At 55.0% G+C, this 13,882-nt stretch overlaps 1 protein-coding gene across 2 annotated transcripts in view; it reads left to right on the forward strand.

The window, feature by feature from the left end:
* Positions 1 to 13,882, forward strand: part of SLCO2B1 (solute carrier organic anion transporter family member 2B1) — a 52,568-nt gene that overhangs the window by 32,352 nt on the left and 6,334 nt on the right. For both annotated transcript variants that reach the window (XM_012745089.2, XM_012745093.2), the window contains 3 exons: positions 3,822 to 3,924; positions 8,275 to 8,632; positions 11,481 to 11,646. In XM_012745089.2, coding sequence (XP_012600543.2) covers positions 3,822 to 3,924; positions 8,275 to 8,632; positions 11,481 to 11,646 — 627 coding nt within the window. The remainder of the gene's footprint in view (positions 1 to 3,821; positions 3,925 to 8,274; positions 8,633 to 11,480; positions 11,647 to 13,882) is intronic.

Consider the following 13,882-nt stretch of genomic DNA (forward strand, 5'->3'; position numbering starts at 1 on the left):
GAGCACAGGTCTCCTTCCTTTGCAGGTCCCAGTGAAGATGGAGCAGGCTCATGCGTGCACAGCCACTGGCCCACATCCCAGTGTGGTCCTGGAGTCTCAGTTCTGCCAGCCCTGCCGTGCCCCGGGTGGGCCTTGGCCGTCTCTGAACCATTAGCGGTCCCAGCGCTCCCTGGCAGCCCGATCGCATCTCCTCTTGATATTCTCATTTTTCTTTGAAGAGCCTCGCATGGGCTGCACACACTGCTGGGTCCAGTCGTCTCTGGTGCTCCCTCTTTTAATAGATGTTCGTCAGATGCCCACTGTTTTGCCCCAGGCCCTGTGCTAGGCATCAGGGTTTCAGCAGAGAACAAGAAAACCTGGTTCCCTCTTGCAGAGCTCAGGGTCCAGCAGGGGAGAGAGACACCAAACATGCTTTGACTCAGGCCTCAGCATGGATAAAATAGATATTTCTTTATTGTCTTTAAAAATCAACTGAATTTCTACTCTGAATGCTCATCATGCCAGATCATCAGGAAACTCAACCTCAGCCTTTCTCAGGGCTCTCCCACCAAGGTGAAGCAAAAGTCCTAAAGTCTTACCCTGTGCCCAGGCCCCAACGAGGTCCCACCCACCAGACTTCAGCACCCACCCACCCTGGTCACTACGGTGATGCCCACCTGCCATCCTGGCCCATGGGCCCCCCCTTAACATGCTGGGGAGGAGTCCTGGTGTGACTAGAAACGTGGGAGCCCAGCCTCCCCTAGGTCAGCCTGCAGCCTGCTTCTTGGAAGTGAACCGCTTCCTTGTGCCCTGTTCCAGAGGGTATGTGGCTCTCTGCTGCTATTGGAACCCACAGACTGCTTGGTCCCTCCCCCATCCTCATTTTCAGTTTTTAGTTGTAAGGAGGATGACATTCTCTTCCCCTCATCCTCGGAGGCCTCCCCACCTCTCCTCAAACTCCCCGCATCACCCAGCAGAATTTTCTCAATGGACTCAAGCTTGAGAAACAAAAGTCGGGAAAGAAAATCTTGCAACCTGATTACTGCTTTCTGCCCTGCTGTGAACCTCCCCTGAGGACAGGAAACCCAGAACCTGTTCCCTGCTGGGATGAGGGGGGCGGGTATATACATACACAATGAGTGAGATGTGCACCATCTGGGGGATGGTCATGATGGAGACTCAGACTTTTGGGGGGAGGGGGGAAATGGGCATTTATTGAAACCTTAAAATCTGTACCCCCATAATATGCCAAAATAAAAAAAAATTAAAAAAAAAAAAAAGAAAGGGAAAAGCTCAGGGGAGTAAACACACGTGAATTCATATTTGAATGAATTGTCCTGCTGAGACAGGCCAGCTGTGGGCCAGCCAGCACCAAGGAGCCAGGTGCTCAGAACAGGGCACCCTCCTCCCTAGGGTTGGGGGAGGCATGGAGCTTCTGAAATGTGGGAAAATCCAATATTTGCCTCATGAGGCTGCCTAAGAAAAGGAGATGGGGTCAGTGTGGTGGCTCACGCCTGTAATCCCAGCACTTTGGGATGCCAAGCAGGGAGAATCACTTGAGGCCAGGAGTTTGAGACAAGCCTGGGCAACATAGCAAGACCCTGTCTCTACAAAAGAAAGAAAAATGAGATGGGAGAAGAAGAAATAGAAGATGTCAGACCCAATTAGAAGGTGAGCCCTAGAGGGACCTCAAAAACAACTTGGGGACAGGAGGCAGGAACAGCAAAGCCCGTGGGAGCTCTCCAGCCCAACCCGCCCTTCCGTGGCCTCCAGCATCCTGGACCCACATGGGGAAGCCTCTGCCTGCTCACTCCTGTTGCAGGAAACTCACTTCCTCCCAGGACGCCCACGCTGCTGTTTACGCTGGGCTTAAGTCTTCCATGGAATTCATTACTTCTAATTCTGATGTCAGCCTGCATGGAAAAGTGTGGCTGAATCAGACACTGCTTGATCACTTATGTTTGAATGACCCCATGCTAGTAGTAACTTCTCCAAGACTTAGTTTCCTCATCTGAAAAATGTGCACGATAATAGCACCTTCTTCGCTGCATTTTTGTGTTGGAGGAATGCAGGTAGAACACCCTGGGCGCTCAGTGGCCTTGGCAGCCTCCTTCCTTTAGGGTGGACCAGCAAAGGGCTCCAGCTCTGGAGTCAGGGTCAGGCTGTCTGGGTGTAGATCCTAGCTGGACCACTTGCTAGTTGTGCAACTCAAGGCAAGTTATTTCATCTGTCTGTGTCTCAGTTTTACCACCTGAGATAAAGGGATTATAATGGTATCTACATCAGAAGGTTGTCGTGAGGTTTCAGTAAGTCATGCATTAGTCATTAGAACAGTGCCCGGCATGTAGTAAGTGCTTAGTAGGCATGGACCATTATTTATCATTTCCTTCCTTGTTTCTGACAACCCAAAGATGATGATTGTGGCCTCCTGCCCCCAACCCTCTGTCACACACAGCAAATCTCTTCCCCAGGATAAAAGACCTCTCCTAGACTGGGCGCAGTGGCTCACACCTATAATCCTAGCATTTTGGGAGGTTGAAGCAAAAGGATTACTTGAGCCCGGGAGTTTGAGACCAGCCTGGGCAACATAGTGAGACCCCATCTCTATAAAAAATAAGAAAACAATTAGCCAGGCATGGTGGTGCATGACTATAGTCCCAGCTACTTGGGAAGGAGGGTGACGTGGGAGGATCACTCGAGCCTAAGAGTTCCAGGTTCCAGTGAGCTATGACCATGCCACTGCGCTTCAGCCTGGTTGACACAGCGAGACTCTGTCTCTTAACAATAGAATGGATCTCTCCTTCAAGAGTTGCACATAGGCCATCCTCACCCAGGTGGAGGGACACAGTCCAGGGTGTCAGAGGGCATCTTCACAGTGTGGGCTCAGAGCTGAGCATGCCCTCTGGGTATGACCTGAGTCATCCAAGAGGAGGAGAGGGGTGCTCTTTTCTCTCGTCTCCCCAACACGTTCCCTTCCTGTCCCAGTAGACAGGCCTGGAGCCCAAGCCACCCAGCCTCTTGGTAGGCACAGCTCACTGGAGGCCCCTGCTCCTGGCAACTCTCCAGGAGATGACAGTCAGGAGTGACGTGATAACGGAAGACAGAGGTGTGGCAGTCACCATGTTGGTGATGTTGATGGGGGTGGTGACGGAAACAGTGAGAGTAGTAAAGATGCTGCTGCTGCTGCTGGTGACAGTGACACTGATGTAGCAATAATGGTGACACCGATAATGATGTCAGCAATGGAGATGTTGGTGATGGGGATCATGATGGGATTGGTGATGTCGGTGTTTTTGGTGATGGGGTGATGGCACGGGATGGAGAGGTTGAGGACACTGACACTGGTGAAGATAGTGGCAGGGATGATGGTGGCGGTGGACACAGTGATAATGATATTGATGGTTCTGATAATCATGACGTTGGTGGTGGTTCTGAAGGTTCAGGTGACTGTGACTGAGTCAACAATAATTCTCATGACTAAATTGGTCACTTGGTCATGATGATATTGGTGATGTGAACAGGGGTGATATTTAAGAAATAGGAATAATAGTGATGATGGTGGCTGTGGTGGTAATTTCAATGATGATGTGGGTGATTATTTATTACAACGTTAAGGATGGTGATGACAATTGGCCACCACGTGGGTGCTGCCGAGGGCGATTCTTTCAAAACCACGTGTTGCGTACCTATAGAACCAAGAGTAGTCAGCACTGCGGGCCCCACCTCTGCGATGAGGCGCAGCCCCCGCCTCCCCCCTGCCACAGCTCCTTCCCAGCCCTCAGCCCTCCCTGAGCAGGACCTCTGGCATCCCGCTGACTGCCCTTGGTTGTGTGTCTCCCCAGGGGAGGGACACCCCGTCTGAGCGGAGCCCTGGGGACTCCCCAGAGAAGCAGGATGGCCTAGCACAGGTGGCAGCAGACCTGACTGTGATCCAGTTCATCAAAGGTAAGTGAGCTCAGGCCAGGTTGTGGGGAGGCTGTGCAGGATCCAGTCCTGGCTGCTCTTCCTGATTCATCTTCTCCACCGACAAGAAACTCATGAGCACCATTAACTCCCTGTGACTATTCGCTTGTGCAATCCCCTCTGCCTCAAGCAATGGTTTCTATTGCTATCTGTCAGCATCTTCCCTGTCCCTCTGGGTCCTGCCCCAGAGCTTCTCCTTCCTCAGGCAGGCCTGCTCTCCCAGCCAGCAGGGCTGCGTCCCTCCCTCCAAGAGGACGCTCAGGCTTCTCCATCAGCTCAGCCCTGTGCCGTGCACTTGTCCAGCCCTTCTCCGAGCGCTGTGTTCCTGCAGGTCATCGCCTATGCTGGCTCATCTGTGAGCCTTCCTCTCCTCCCACCCACCGCTGAGCCTGCAAACAGGAGACCCTCAGGAAATTGTTGAAGTCCCAGGCTGGGCAACAGGTGGAGGGACTTCTAGGCTAAAATCCAGGGACCTGGGCTTTTGTTCTTGGTCTTCACTTCTCTCTAGGCCTCAGTTTCTCCATTTGTACAGTAGACTCAATGATCTAAGGTCCATGTAGCTACGACTCTGAGATTATGAGCTCAATCTGTGCATAACCAGAGTACATGTTATGACCAGGCCAGCTTGTCTAAAGATTCCAATCCCATGAACATCGAGTGAGCGCCTGCTATGTGCCAAGCTCTTGTAGAGCCCCGGGTGACAAGTCAGAAGACCTGGCTTTGAGTCCTGCCACTAATACTGACCAGTGCACAATCTCATGGGACTTATTTTTCTTCTCTAAATGGAGTTTCCTCGCCTGAAAGATTGGGTGGATAAGCCTTGCTCTGCCTCACTTAAGGACTATCATGACCATCAAATGGGAAGATGAGCAGAAAGCCCCTGTATTCCGTTACAAACACTGCCCATGGGTGAGGTGCATTCTGTCAATCATTGTTCCCACCTACTGTTACCGCCCTGCCCATGCCCCAGGAGAGTAAGTGGAGCTGCCTGTGGTTTAGGAGGGTGATGTCCACGCAGGTTGCTTAATCCCTCACTGAGGACTTTTGCAGCAGGAAGAAATTAGGCCAATTTGCGGGAAGAGTTTCCTAAGACTTGACACATTGGGACAAGAGTATTCTAGCCCCCCCAACCTGTTCCTCCACATTCCCAGGGAAAGGGAGGGCCTGGACTCTGAGACAGGGGCCTGGACTCGCTAGCTCAGGTCACCCCCAGCTGCTAGAAGGCCCAGCATACTGCACCACGGAACTGCTTATTAATCACTGCTTGGCTCCTGCCCAGAGGGAAGCTGGGGTCAGTTGCTGAAATTGGATCCTAGAGCAAGTGTTCTAGGCCAGATTATTTCTGGTGATTTCTGCTCCGACGTGAGCCTGGAGAGGACCCAGGCAGGGCTGGCCTCGAGCCCTGTGACTAGTTAGCCAGCATTGTGCTGCTGCGCTGCACAGGGACCAGCCTGACCCTAAGACCTGGCCTTGACCACCTGGAACCATGAGGGAGGCCGAGGGAGGAGGAACCATGGTCCTTCTGCCGGAGGAGCCCTAACTCTTAGGGAAGGGTAGTCCCTGAGCTGGGAAGGCCCTGGCAGGTGGGGCAGACACAGTCTCTCTGGTGGAAGATACATAGCCCCTGAAGGAAGGGAGAGCCTACCTAGTCTGATGGAGGAGACCTGGCCTCTAGGGTGGAGAAGGCCCGGTCTGATGGGGGAGACAGAGCCCCTGAACTGAAGAGGTTCCTGCCTAATAGGGGAGATATTGTCCTGGACTTAAGAGAGGGCCCTAGCTAATGGAAGGAAATATAGTGTGTCAACTGAGGGAGGACCTGTCCTATTAGAGGGAGGAAACCTGGCCTCCGAGCTGGCTGATGAGGAAGACACAGTCGCCGAGTTGAGGGAGGCCCTGGCTTGTCTGATGGGCAACGTTGTGCTGAGCTGAGGGAAGCCCCGTCCCCTGGGGCAGGTCTGCCTCGGAGCTGGCGATGGGCCCTGGAACTCCCCTTCAGGTGGCCCCACCTAAGTGCTCCTTCCCTCCAGGAATTTCCCATCTGCTCTGGAGGCAGGCTGTGGAGGCTGAGGAGAGATGGAGGATGGGCACAGCGCACTGCAGTGATTGGTGCAGGAGAATGGGATGGACACAGCGGCATGGAGTCTTCTGGAGTCAGGCAGCTGGAGAGGCACAGGAATGGGGAGGGGGACAGGCCTTGTACTGGGAATCAGGAGACCCTGGGAACTCCTGGCCTTGACCTGGCCTCTCTGGATGAACTTGGGTGAGTCCCTGCCCCTCTCTGGGCCCCACCACGCAGTGAGGGCACCTGTATGACTTGGGTCAAGCAGATTGAAATTCCATGGCTCCTACAGGGCCTCAAGTGCCCTGAACATCTCATGGTGGCAGGGAGGCTGGAACAGCTACCTGGGGCACGCGCCAGCTTTACAGCTCCTACTCCAAATGCTGGCTGGAGGCACTGAGTGCATGACAAGGGACCAGGGACAAGAGTCAGGCCTGGGGAATTCCACAGCCCCACCCATCCCTTTTGGATTATTTTCCTTTATTTTCTGGCTCCCAGGGAAATAGCTCTTGGCCTGGGCCAGGGGGGTAGGGGACCAGCTGGCCTGGCCGTGCTCTGAGGACAGATACAAATCTCTCGTGTCAGAGGTCCTGGTCCTGCTGCTGTAGGAACAAAAGAGGCCCCCACCTGGCCCAGAGCACCCCCATGGCCTTCCTGCCCCACCAGCCCAGCCTGGAAAGTGAGTTGCTCCTCTTCCCAGGAAGGCCCTTCCTCCTCTCCCCCATACCTTATCTCTGACTTCATTCAGTTTGCCTTCAGCCAGCAGAGGCATACCTGTGCCGCTTTTATTGTTAGTGGAGAGAGGGTCATACATGTCAGAACAGAAGGTGCAGCCTGTAATCCTAGTACTCTGGAAGGCGGAGGCGGGAGGATCACTCAAGGACAGGAGTTCGAAACCAGCCTGAGCAAGAGCAAGACCCCGTCTCCACTAAAGATAGAAAGAAATTAATTGGCCAACTAATAATATATATATATATAAAAAATTAGCCGGGCATGGTGGTGCATGCCTGTAGTCCCAGCTACTCGGGAGGCTGAGGCAGAAGGATTGGTTAAGCCCAGGAGTTTGAGGTTACTGTGAGCTAGGCTGATGCCACGGCACTCTAGCCCAGGCAACAGAGGATGCTGCAGCCCATGGGCCCCAGGTGGAGGCACTTGACCAGGGCGCCACCCACCACCATGCCCAGGATGGTGGTGGATGGCACCACCACCAAAAAAGAATAGAAGGTGCACTTGGACATCACCTGAGTGGCCCCAAGTGATAAGGGCACTGAAGCCAAGGGAGGAAGGGACTTACCCGCCCCTCCACACACTTCAATTCGGCAGACTCGCAATGGGGGCATGCTGTGACAAGGCACTGTTTTAGGAGCTAGAAGGAGACTGGGGAGGTCCCCAGTGCCAGGACGGTCACTTCTATTCCTGTCTCTAAGCTTTTGCTGCTGCTGTGCCCCTACTTGGGATTCCCTTCCCTCCTGTTCCACCTCTCCAGACCCCACATTCTTTAGGTCCTACCTCCAGGAGACCTTAGCGCCAAGCCTGCTTGGGTTTCTCCTCTGGAGGTCTTCAGTTCTGCCCTAGACATTCGATCACATATTAACCATATGTCCATTCATTCATTCCCTTATTCATTCCCCAAATATTTAGTGGGTGCCTACTATGCCCTGGGCTCTGGAGATTCAGCAATTAACATGGCAAACAAAACCCCTTGCTCTAAAAGAGAATTACAATGGGGTGGGGTGGCAACGAAACAGCTAGATGAGTAAAAGGGGCAACGTGTTAGGTAAAGTGCTTGGAGAAACACAAACTAGGGATGGGGACATCAGGGTAGGGGTGGGGGCCTGTGCTGGGGACACAGAAGGGAGGATGAAGGCCCAGGTTGGCCCTGAAAGAGCTATAGCAGGACAGGATGGAATAGGCTGAGTGAAAAACAGGAGTGACTAAGTAGAATAGAAAAAATGAAATGAGATGGGCTGGGGTGAATGAAGTAGAATCTAATAGGATAGCATGAAATAGAACTATATGGAATCAAATAGAATTGAATAGAAAAAAAATATTGAATAAAATGTAGCCTAACTCAATGGGACAGAAAGAAACAATTTCAAAAATGGAATAGAATTCCATGGGAAGGAGTCAAGTGTAAGAGGACGGAATTGATTGCAACAGAGCTAAGCGGGACCAGACGGGACGGGATAGAACAGCTTGCACAAGGCAGGGTGGGGCGGGCACGGATGGCGTGGCTGGCCACCACTCTGACCTCCTCCCCACTCGCCCAACAGTCTTCCCCAGGGTGCTGCTGCGGACCCTGCGCCACCCCATCTTCCTGCTGGTGGTCCTGGCCCAGGTGTGCAAGTCTTCCACGGCGGCGGGCTTGGCCATCTTCCTGCCGAAGTTCCTGGAGCGCCAGTTCTCTGTCACTGCCTCCTACGCAAACCTGCTCATCGGCGGCCTCTCCTGCCCGATGGCCATCCTGGGCATGGTGGTGGGTGGCGCCCTGGTCAAGTGCCTCCACCTGGGGCCCATGCGCTGCAGCATCCTCTGCCTGCTGGGGACCCTGTTCTGCCTCCTCCTTGGCCTGCCCCTCTTCTTCATGGGCTGCTCTACTCACCAGATTGCAGGCATCCTCCACCAGCCTGGGTGAGTGCGTGAGCGCCAGGGCAAGCACGTGCAGGGCGCAGCCTGGAAGGACACTGGCCCCAGAGAGAGGCCAGGTCAGTGGGCACCATGCCCTCAAACCTCAGCTCCCCTGTGGCACCATCTCCCCACCTCTGTATTCAAGTCAAGCGGTGGGACGCTCTGGAAGGCTCCAGTGAAGGTGTCAGGCACCCCTAGAAGGGGCCCAGGTAGGACTCCAGGGGCAGGAGAGCTTAGGCCTGGGGCCTTCCTCCTGGAGGATGGAGGCCTCCCCCATCTCCTTTCCCTCCTCCTCCAGGCTGCGACAAGGCAAAGCCACCTGTGTCAGGGGAGAGGGGATGAGCTGGTGTGGGCTGGCCCTCTCAGGGAAGCTGCAGAGGGGCCCAACGCCCTGGGAAAGGGCCGGACTCTTAGTTCTTAGAGCGTGGGATCCTAAACTGTCAGAATTCTGTTTCCACATCTGTGAGGCACCTTCCAGAAGGAAGGCTGCTGCTGCCTCGCTCCCTGCTACCCCTGCCCCTCCCGCCCCAGCCGCCAGATACATACGCGCGCACACACACACACAGACACACGCACTCTCTCTCTTTCCCCTTGGGAACCTTCTTGGAGAGGATGTTAGAAGTTACATTCCTGCCTGTTTTCCAGAAATGATTTCACTTTTCCTGGAAGCTGCTCTGGGCTTAGGCTGGCCCAACACGCAGCTAGAATTCCCCTATTTGCTCTGTCCCCACCTCTGCCTTGGCATCTCCTATCTTCACCCTGTGCCAGCTTTCCTCACCTGGGGCTCCTTGAGCATGACGTGGGGGCTCAGCTCAGGGCCAGGGAGTACCCAGCCTGTCCCCTGTCTGTCCCAGGCCCCGCCCTCAGCAGCCTCCCCCCATTTCCCTTCCCCCTCACCTCCCTCCCCCCCTACCTTCCCTGTCTCGTCTCCTTTTCCCAAATGGGAGCAACGCAGCCTGCCAGACTCAGGCCTTCTGTGTGCAGAGCCCTGTTCTAGGCACCACCGCAAGGCCTTCAGCCACGCCCTGGGAAGTCCGTCTTCCACGGAGGGAGCCACACTTTTCAAATGATTTTTAGAGTAAAATGCAAATGGATATTTAACCACAAGTTTTAAAACGGTGAATGAAGAACAAGTGAGCACATCCAACTTGCCCATCTCTCTTTTCCTCTCCCTCTCACCCCTTGGCTTCGACAGCTCATCTCGCCTGTGTTTTCATCGATATTCTTGTAATTTATATACTGAACTGTGTTCTGATTCACTGAAGAAGCCTTTTGGGTCTGACTGAGCAGGTTGAGGAGAGCTTCTCATATTCCTACACACTAACAACACCCACAGCTGCAAGAGTGGGGGGTCTCCCGCATGCCCAGTGCCCTGCCTGGCCTGCCCATGTGCCTGCCATCTCATTGAACCCCCAGGGGATCTCTGTGGTGGGTCCTGTCATTATCCCCATTTTACAGATGAGCATAACGAGGCTCAGCGAGCTGAAGTCACGGCCCAGCTGGGGTTGAAGAGAGGGTGGGGATGGAGGAGGAGCCCCCAGCTCCCACCTGCTCAGCCTTCCAGCTGCTGGCAGCGGGTGCGGGGAAGTGCCTCTCCGTGGGCAGAGTCCCCTGGCACAGCCTCCTGATGGGCCCTCTGCTCAGACAGTGCCAGGCTGACTCCCCCGCCAACCCTGCAGGACACGTGCCAAGGCAGTGTGAGACACAGCAGCGAGCGCTGTCTGGCAGGGGGAGGAAAGGACTGTGGGGGCTGACGAACTTCCTCCCCATTCACAGGGAGACCCTCACCTTAGGGAGGGACAGGAGCTCGCCTTTGCCCATGAAGCCCTTCCCCACCTCACACCTGGCTACAGACCGTCTGCCTCGGCCCTGCCAGCCCTCTTCACCATGACATGGACATTTCACGTAGCCTGCCAGGCCCGCCCCTCAGCCTGGGCCTCTGCCCACACCCACCCCAGCCCAAACGGGGCTCCTCCAGCTTCCCCTTCTGGCCTCCTCCTCCGCAGCCTGGCCCCTGGGCCTGTGTGACCCCGAGCCAGGCACCAGCCTCTCTAGGCCTCTGTCTCCCAGCAGGTGTGCTGTGCTCCTTCCAGTGTAAAGCCAGGTCATACTCTGAGTCCCAGGGACCACCTCCCTGCCCCCTCCTGGGGTGAGCCACCCCCTCAGACTCAGCCTCTCTCTGACTTCCTGTCCCTGTGTACCCCACCTTGTCCTGGAGTGGGGGCTCCCCTGGGATCTGGGAGCAGGACCTCAGGAGGGAGGCAGGGGGACTGAAACATGCCCTGGACATAGTAAACAAGGCAGTGGGAGACAGCAGAGAGGTTACAAGGCAGCAGGATGGCAATGGGGGGGGGGAGGCCCAGCCCAGCTGCCAGGCAGGGAAACTGAGGCTTAGAGATAGGCCAGGACAGGTAGGAGATCCCACAGGTGTTCAGGTCTCCTGATTGGGTCCCACACCCACAGCTCTAACTTTCTGAGAAAAGGAAGCAATCCGGCTCATTGGGAGAATGGTACACTCAATGTGACACAAATTCTGGGAGGAATTTATCTTGTGTCCCTACGGAAGGGTCACTGAGGTACAGAGAGGTGTGCAGAAGAAGCTCAAAGACCCGTAGGATCCAGGGGCTGGAGGGGTCCTGTGAGGAGCCCTCCTGAGCTTGCAGCCTGCAGTGTGAGCAGCTCACTGCTGCAGCACCACGGGGCAGCCGTGACCGTGGAGAGAAACTCCGCGTGGAGCTGCAGTCTCTGGCCATGGCTCTGGGGTGGGAGCTGGGCTGCAGGCAGAGGGGCCCCCCGCTTGTGGCCTGAGGGGGAAGAGCCAGGCCAACCATGTGGCCTCCTCTCCCCCCAGCACCCAGCCTGGGCCAGGGCTGTTTCCAGGCTGCATGGAGCCCTGCTCCTGCCCGTCAGACGGCTTCAACCCTGTCTGCGACCCCAGCACTCACGTGGAATACATCACGCCCTGCCATGCAGGCTGTGCCAGCCGGGTGGTCCAGGAGACTCTGGACAAAAGCCAGGTGAGTCAGGCCTCTGGAGGCCACTTGTGCCGTTCTCCTTCCCGTGAGCTGGCCACGCTCTCCACCTCTGGGTGCTCTCACTCCCTGGCTCTCTCCTCTCTGTGTGTTTGTCTGTCTCTCTCCTTCTGGTGGCAGATGTAGAACATTATTCTCTCGATAAGCTGGCATTGCCAGCCTGGCCTCAGGGCACAGAGGAGGAACAGATCTGGCCCCAGCTGTCCAGGCAGGGGAGATGCAAAAGGAAGTAACTCCTAGGATTTGGCTGGGGTATGGACAGGCAGGGGAAGGGGCTCCAAGTACACAGAAGGATGGAAGGAGACCATCCCGCCTGGGAATGTCCCAGAAGCCTGGGACATGCTACGGGAGGTAGCATTTGTGCCAGACCTTCAAGGGTGAGTAGTAAACTAGGACTTGGGAGGGAAGGGCTTTCCAGGCAGGGGAACAGCAGAAGTAAGGATTTGCAAGAATGCTCATGCATGCACGGGCACACAAGCATGTACACACACACAGCTTTTCAGGAAACTACAAAGGACTTGTTGGAGCAGAAACATGAGGGTTCATGGAGGGAAAGCAAGGCCCACACAATGAAGGGCCTTGAATGCCAGGCCAAGAGTGGGACTTTATCAGGAAAGCTATGAGGAACCACAGATGAGTTTCGAGTGGGCAAGCGACAGTGTCAGATCTGTGCTCTATCACACTTGAGGCCATAGTGTGGAGGAGGGTGAGCAGAGTCCAGAATAGGACATGGACACCAATAGAGAGGCTGACATAAGCCCATTCAGTTGGTCAGTCAGTCAGTCAACAATGCTTCACCAAGCACCTCCTCTGTGCCAGGCCCTGTGCTGGGGCCTGAGGACTCAGAGCCAAGTAGCCCCGTGGGAAATGAGGGCAGCATAATTAGCAGCAGTGCACTGTGTGAGCCTCAGCAAGGCCACTGAGACCAGCCGGCTCTTCCTCCCCTTTCTCCTGGACTACACCCACCTTCTCAGGCCCCTTGGCTGTAGTCAAGCATGGGGTGGGGGTGTCAGGCTGTTTGTTATGACAACATCCTCTCCTCCCCAGAGTCCTCCCATGTCCATCCTACTGAATCTCTGCCCTTAAGCTGGGCACCGCACCTGAGCCCAAGGCTCCCCCAAGGAGCGACCTGGGCTGCCCAGCTGGTGCAGAGCAGAGCAACTGCTGGTGGCTGTGGTCGTCAGAAGCCAGCCAGGCACTACCTGGACTGCGTACACTGTATTCGGAATAATCACAACCCCAGCCTTTCGGACCTCCTAGTGTTCACTGTCCTGCCCTAGTCCGGTCTCCCTGAGAGCCCTTCCAGAGGCCCCCAGGCCCTGGCAGGCCTGTGGATATGGGCCCCTGAACACAGAGCCCGGACCACCCAGTTCAAACTCCTGCTCTGCCTCTAACTGGCTCTGTTACCTTAGGTAAATGATCTCACCTGTGCCTCTGTTTCCTGGTCTGTAAAATGGGGGTGATATTACTAAGCGCCTACTATAGAGCAGGCACTATGCCACATAAATGGTTTATCCAGATGGCTCATTAAATACTAAATGAAAAGCCATATGACATTAGCCATGAAAAGCTCAGAGACAGTGCCTAGGAAATTTTAAGCTCTCAGTAACATACATTCCTATTATGCCCATCGGACAGAGGAGAAATGGAGTCCCAGGCAAGGACCAGACATTGCTCAGAGTGTCAGTAGCAGAGCTAGGACTAGAACCCAAGGCTCTGGCCCCTCTTTGAAGCACCACAGAGACTTGGGGTTGGGTACAGTGTTTGGAGGAGGGTGCAGCTGAGACCAGGCCAGCACTTAGGGACTATCATGCTGGCCTGGAATTGTGTCTTGACATGTCTGCCTCCTCAGGCCAACTGTGAACTCAGGGACGGGTGGCTCAGTGCCCAGGGCAGCTGTGCTCCGTAGCTGCTATGAATGAGCTACGGGCCCAGGTATGAAGCAGAAGGTGGGCAGCCACACGGGCTGGGGGCAAATGCTCTGGGGGAGTGAGGCCCAGGCAGCTGGAGAGATTGAAGTTATGTATAAGAAGAATTTCCTGCTATGGAATTACATGAAAGTGACTGAAATGTCAGGAAAAACCCAAGAGGAAGATCTCCAGCTTTTGTGTCCATGCCAGAAAGCTTCTGCTTCTGAGAAGAGGAACAGGGCATGGTCTCTCTTCCAGTAACCCTGCCTTAGCATGTTTCTCCACAACCTGCCCCTCCACTGTATCTCCAG

The sequence above is a fragment of the Microcebus murinus genome, chromosome 4, assembly GCF_040939455.1.
Source record: "Microcebus murinus isolate Inina chromosome 4, M.murinus_Inina_mat1.0, whole genome shotgun sequence".
NCBI classification, from domain to species: Eukaryota; Metazoa; Chordata; class Mammalia; order Primates; family Cheirogaleidae; genus Microcebus; species Microcebus murinus.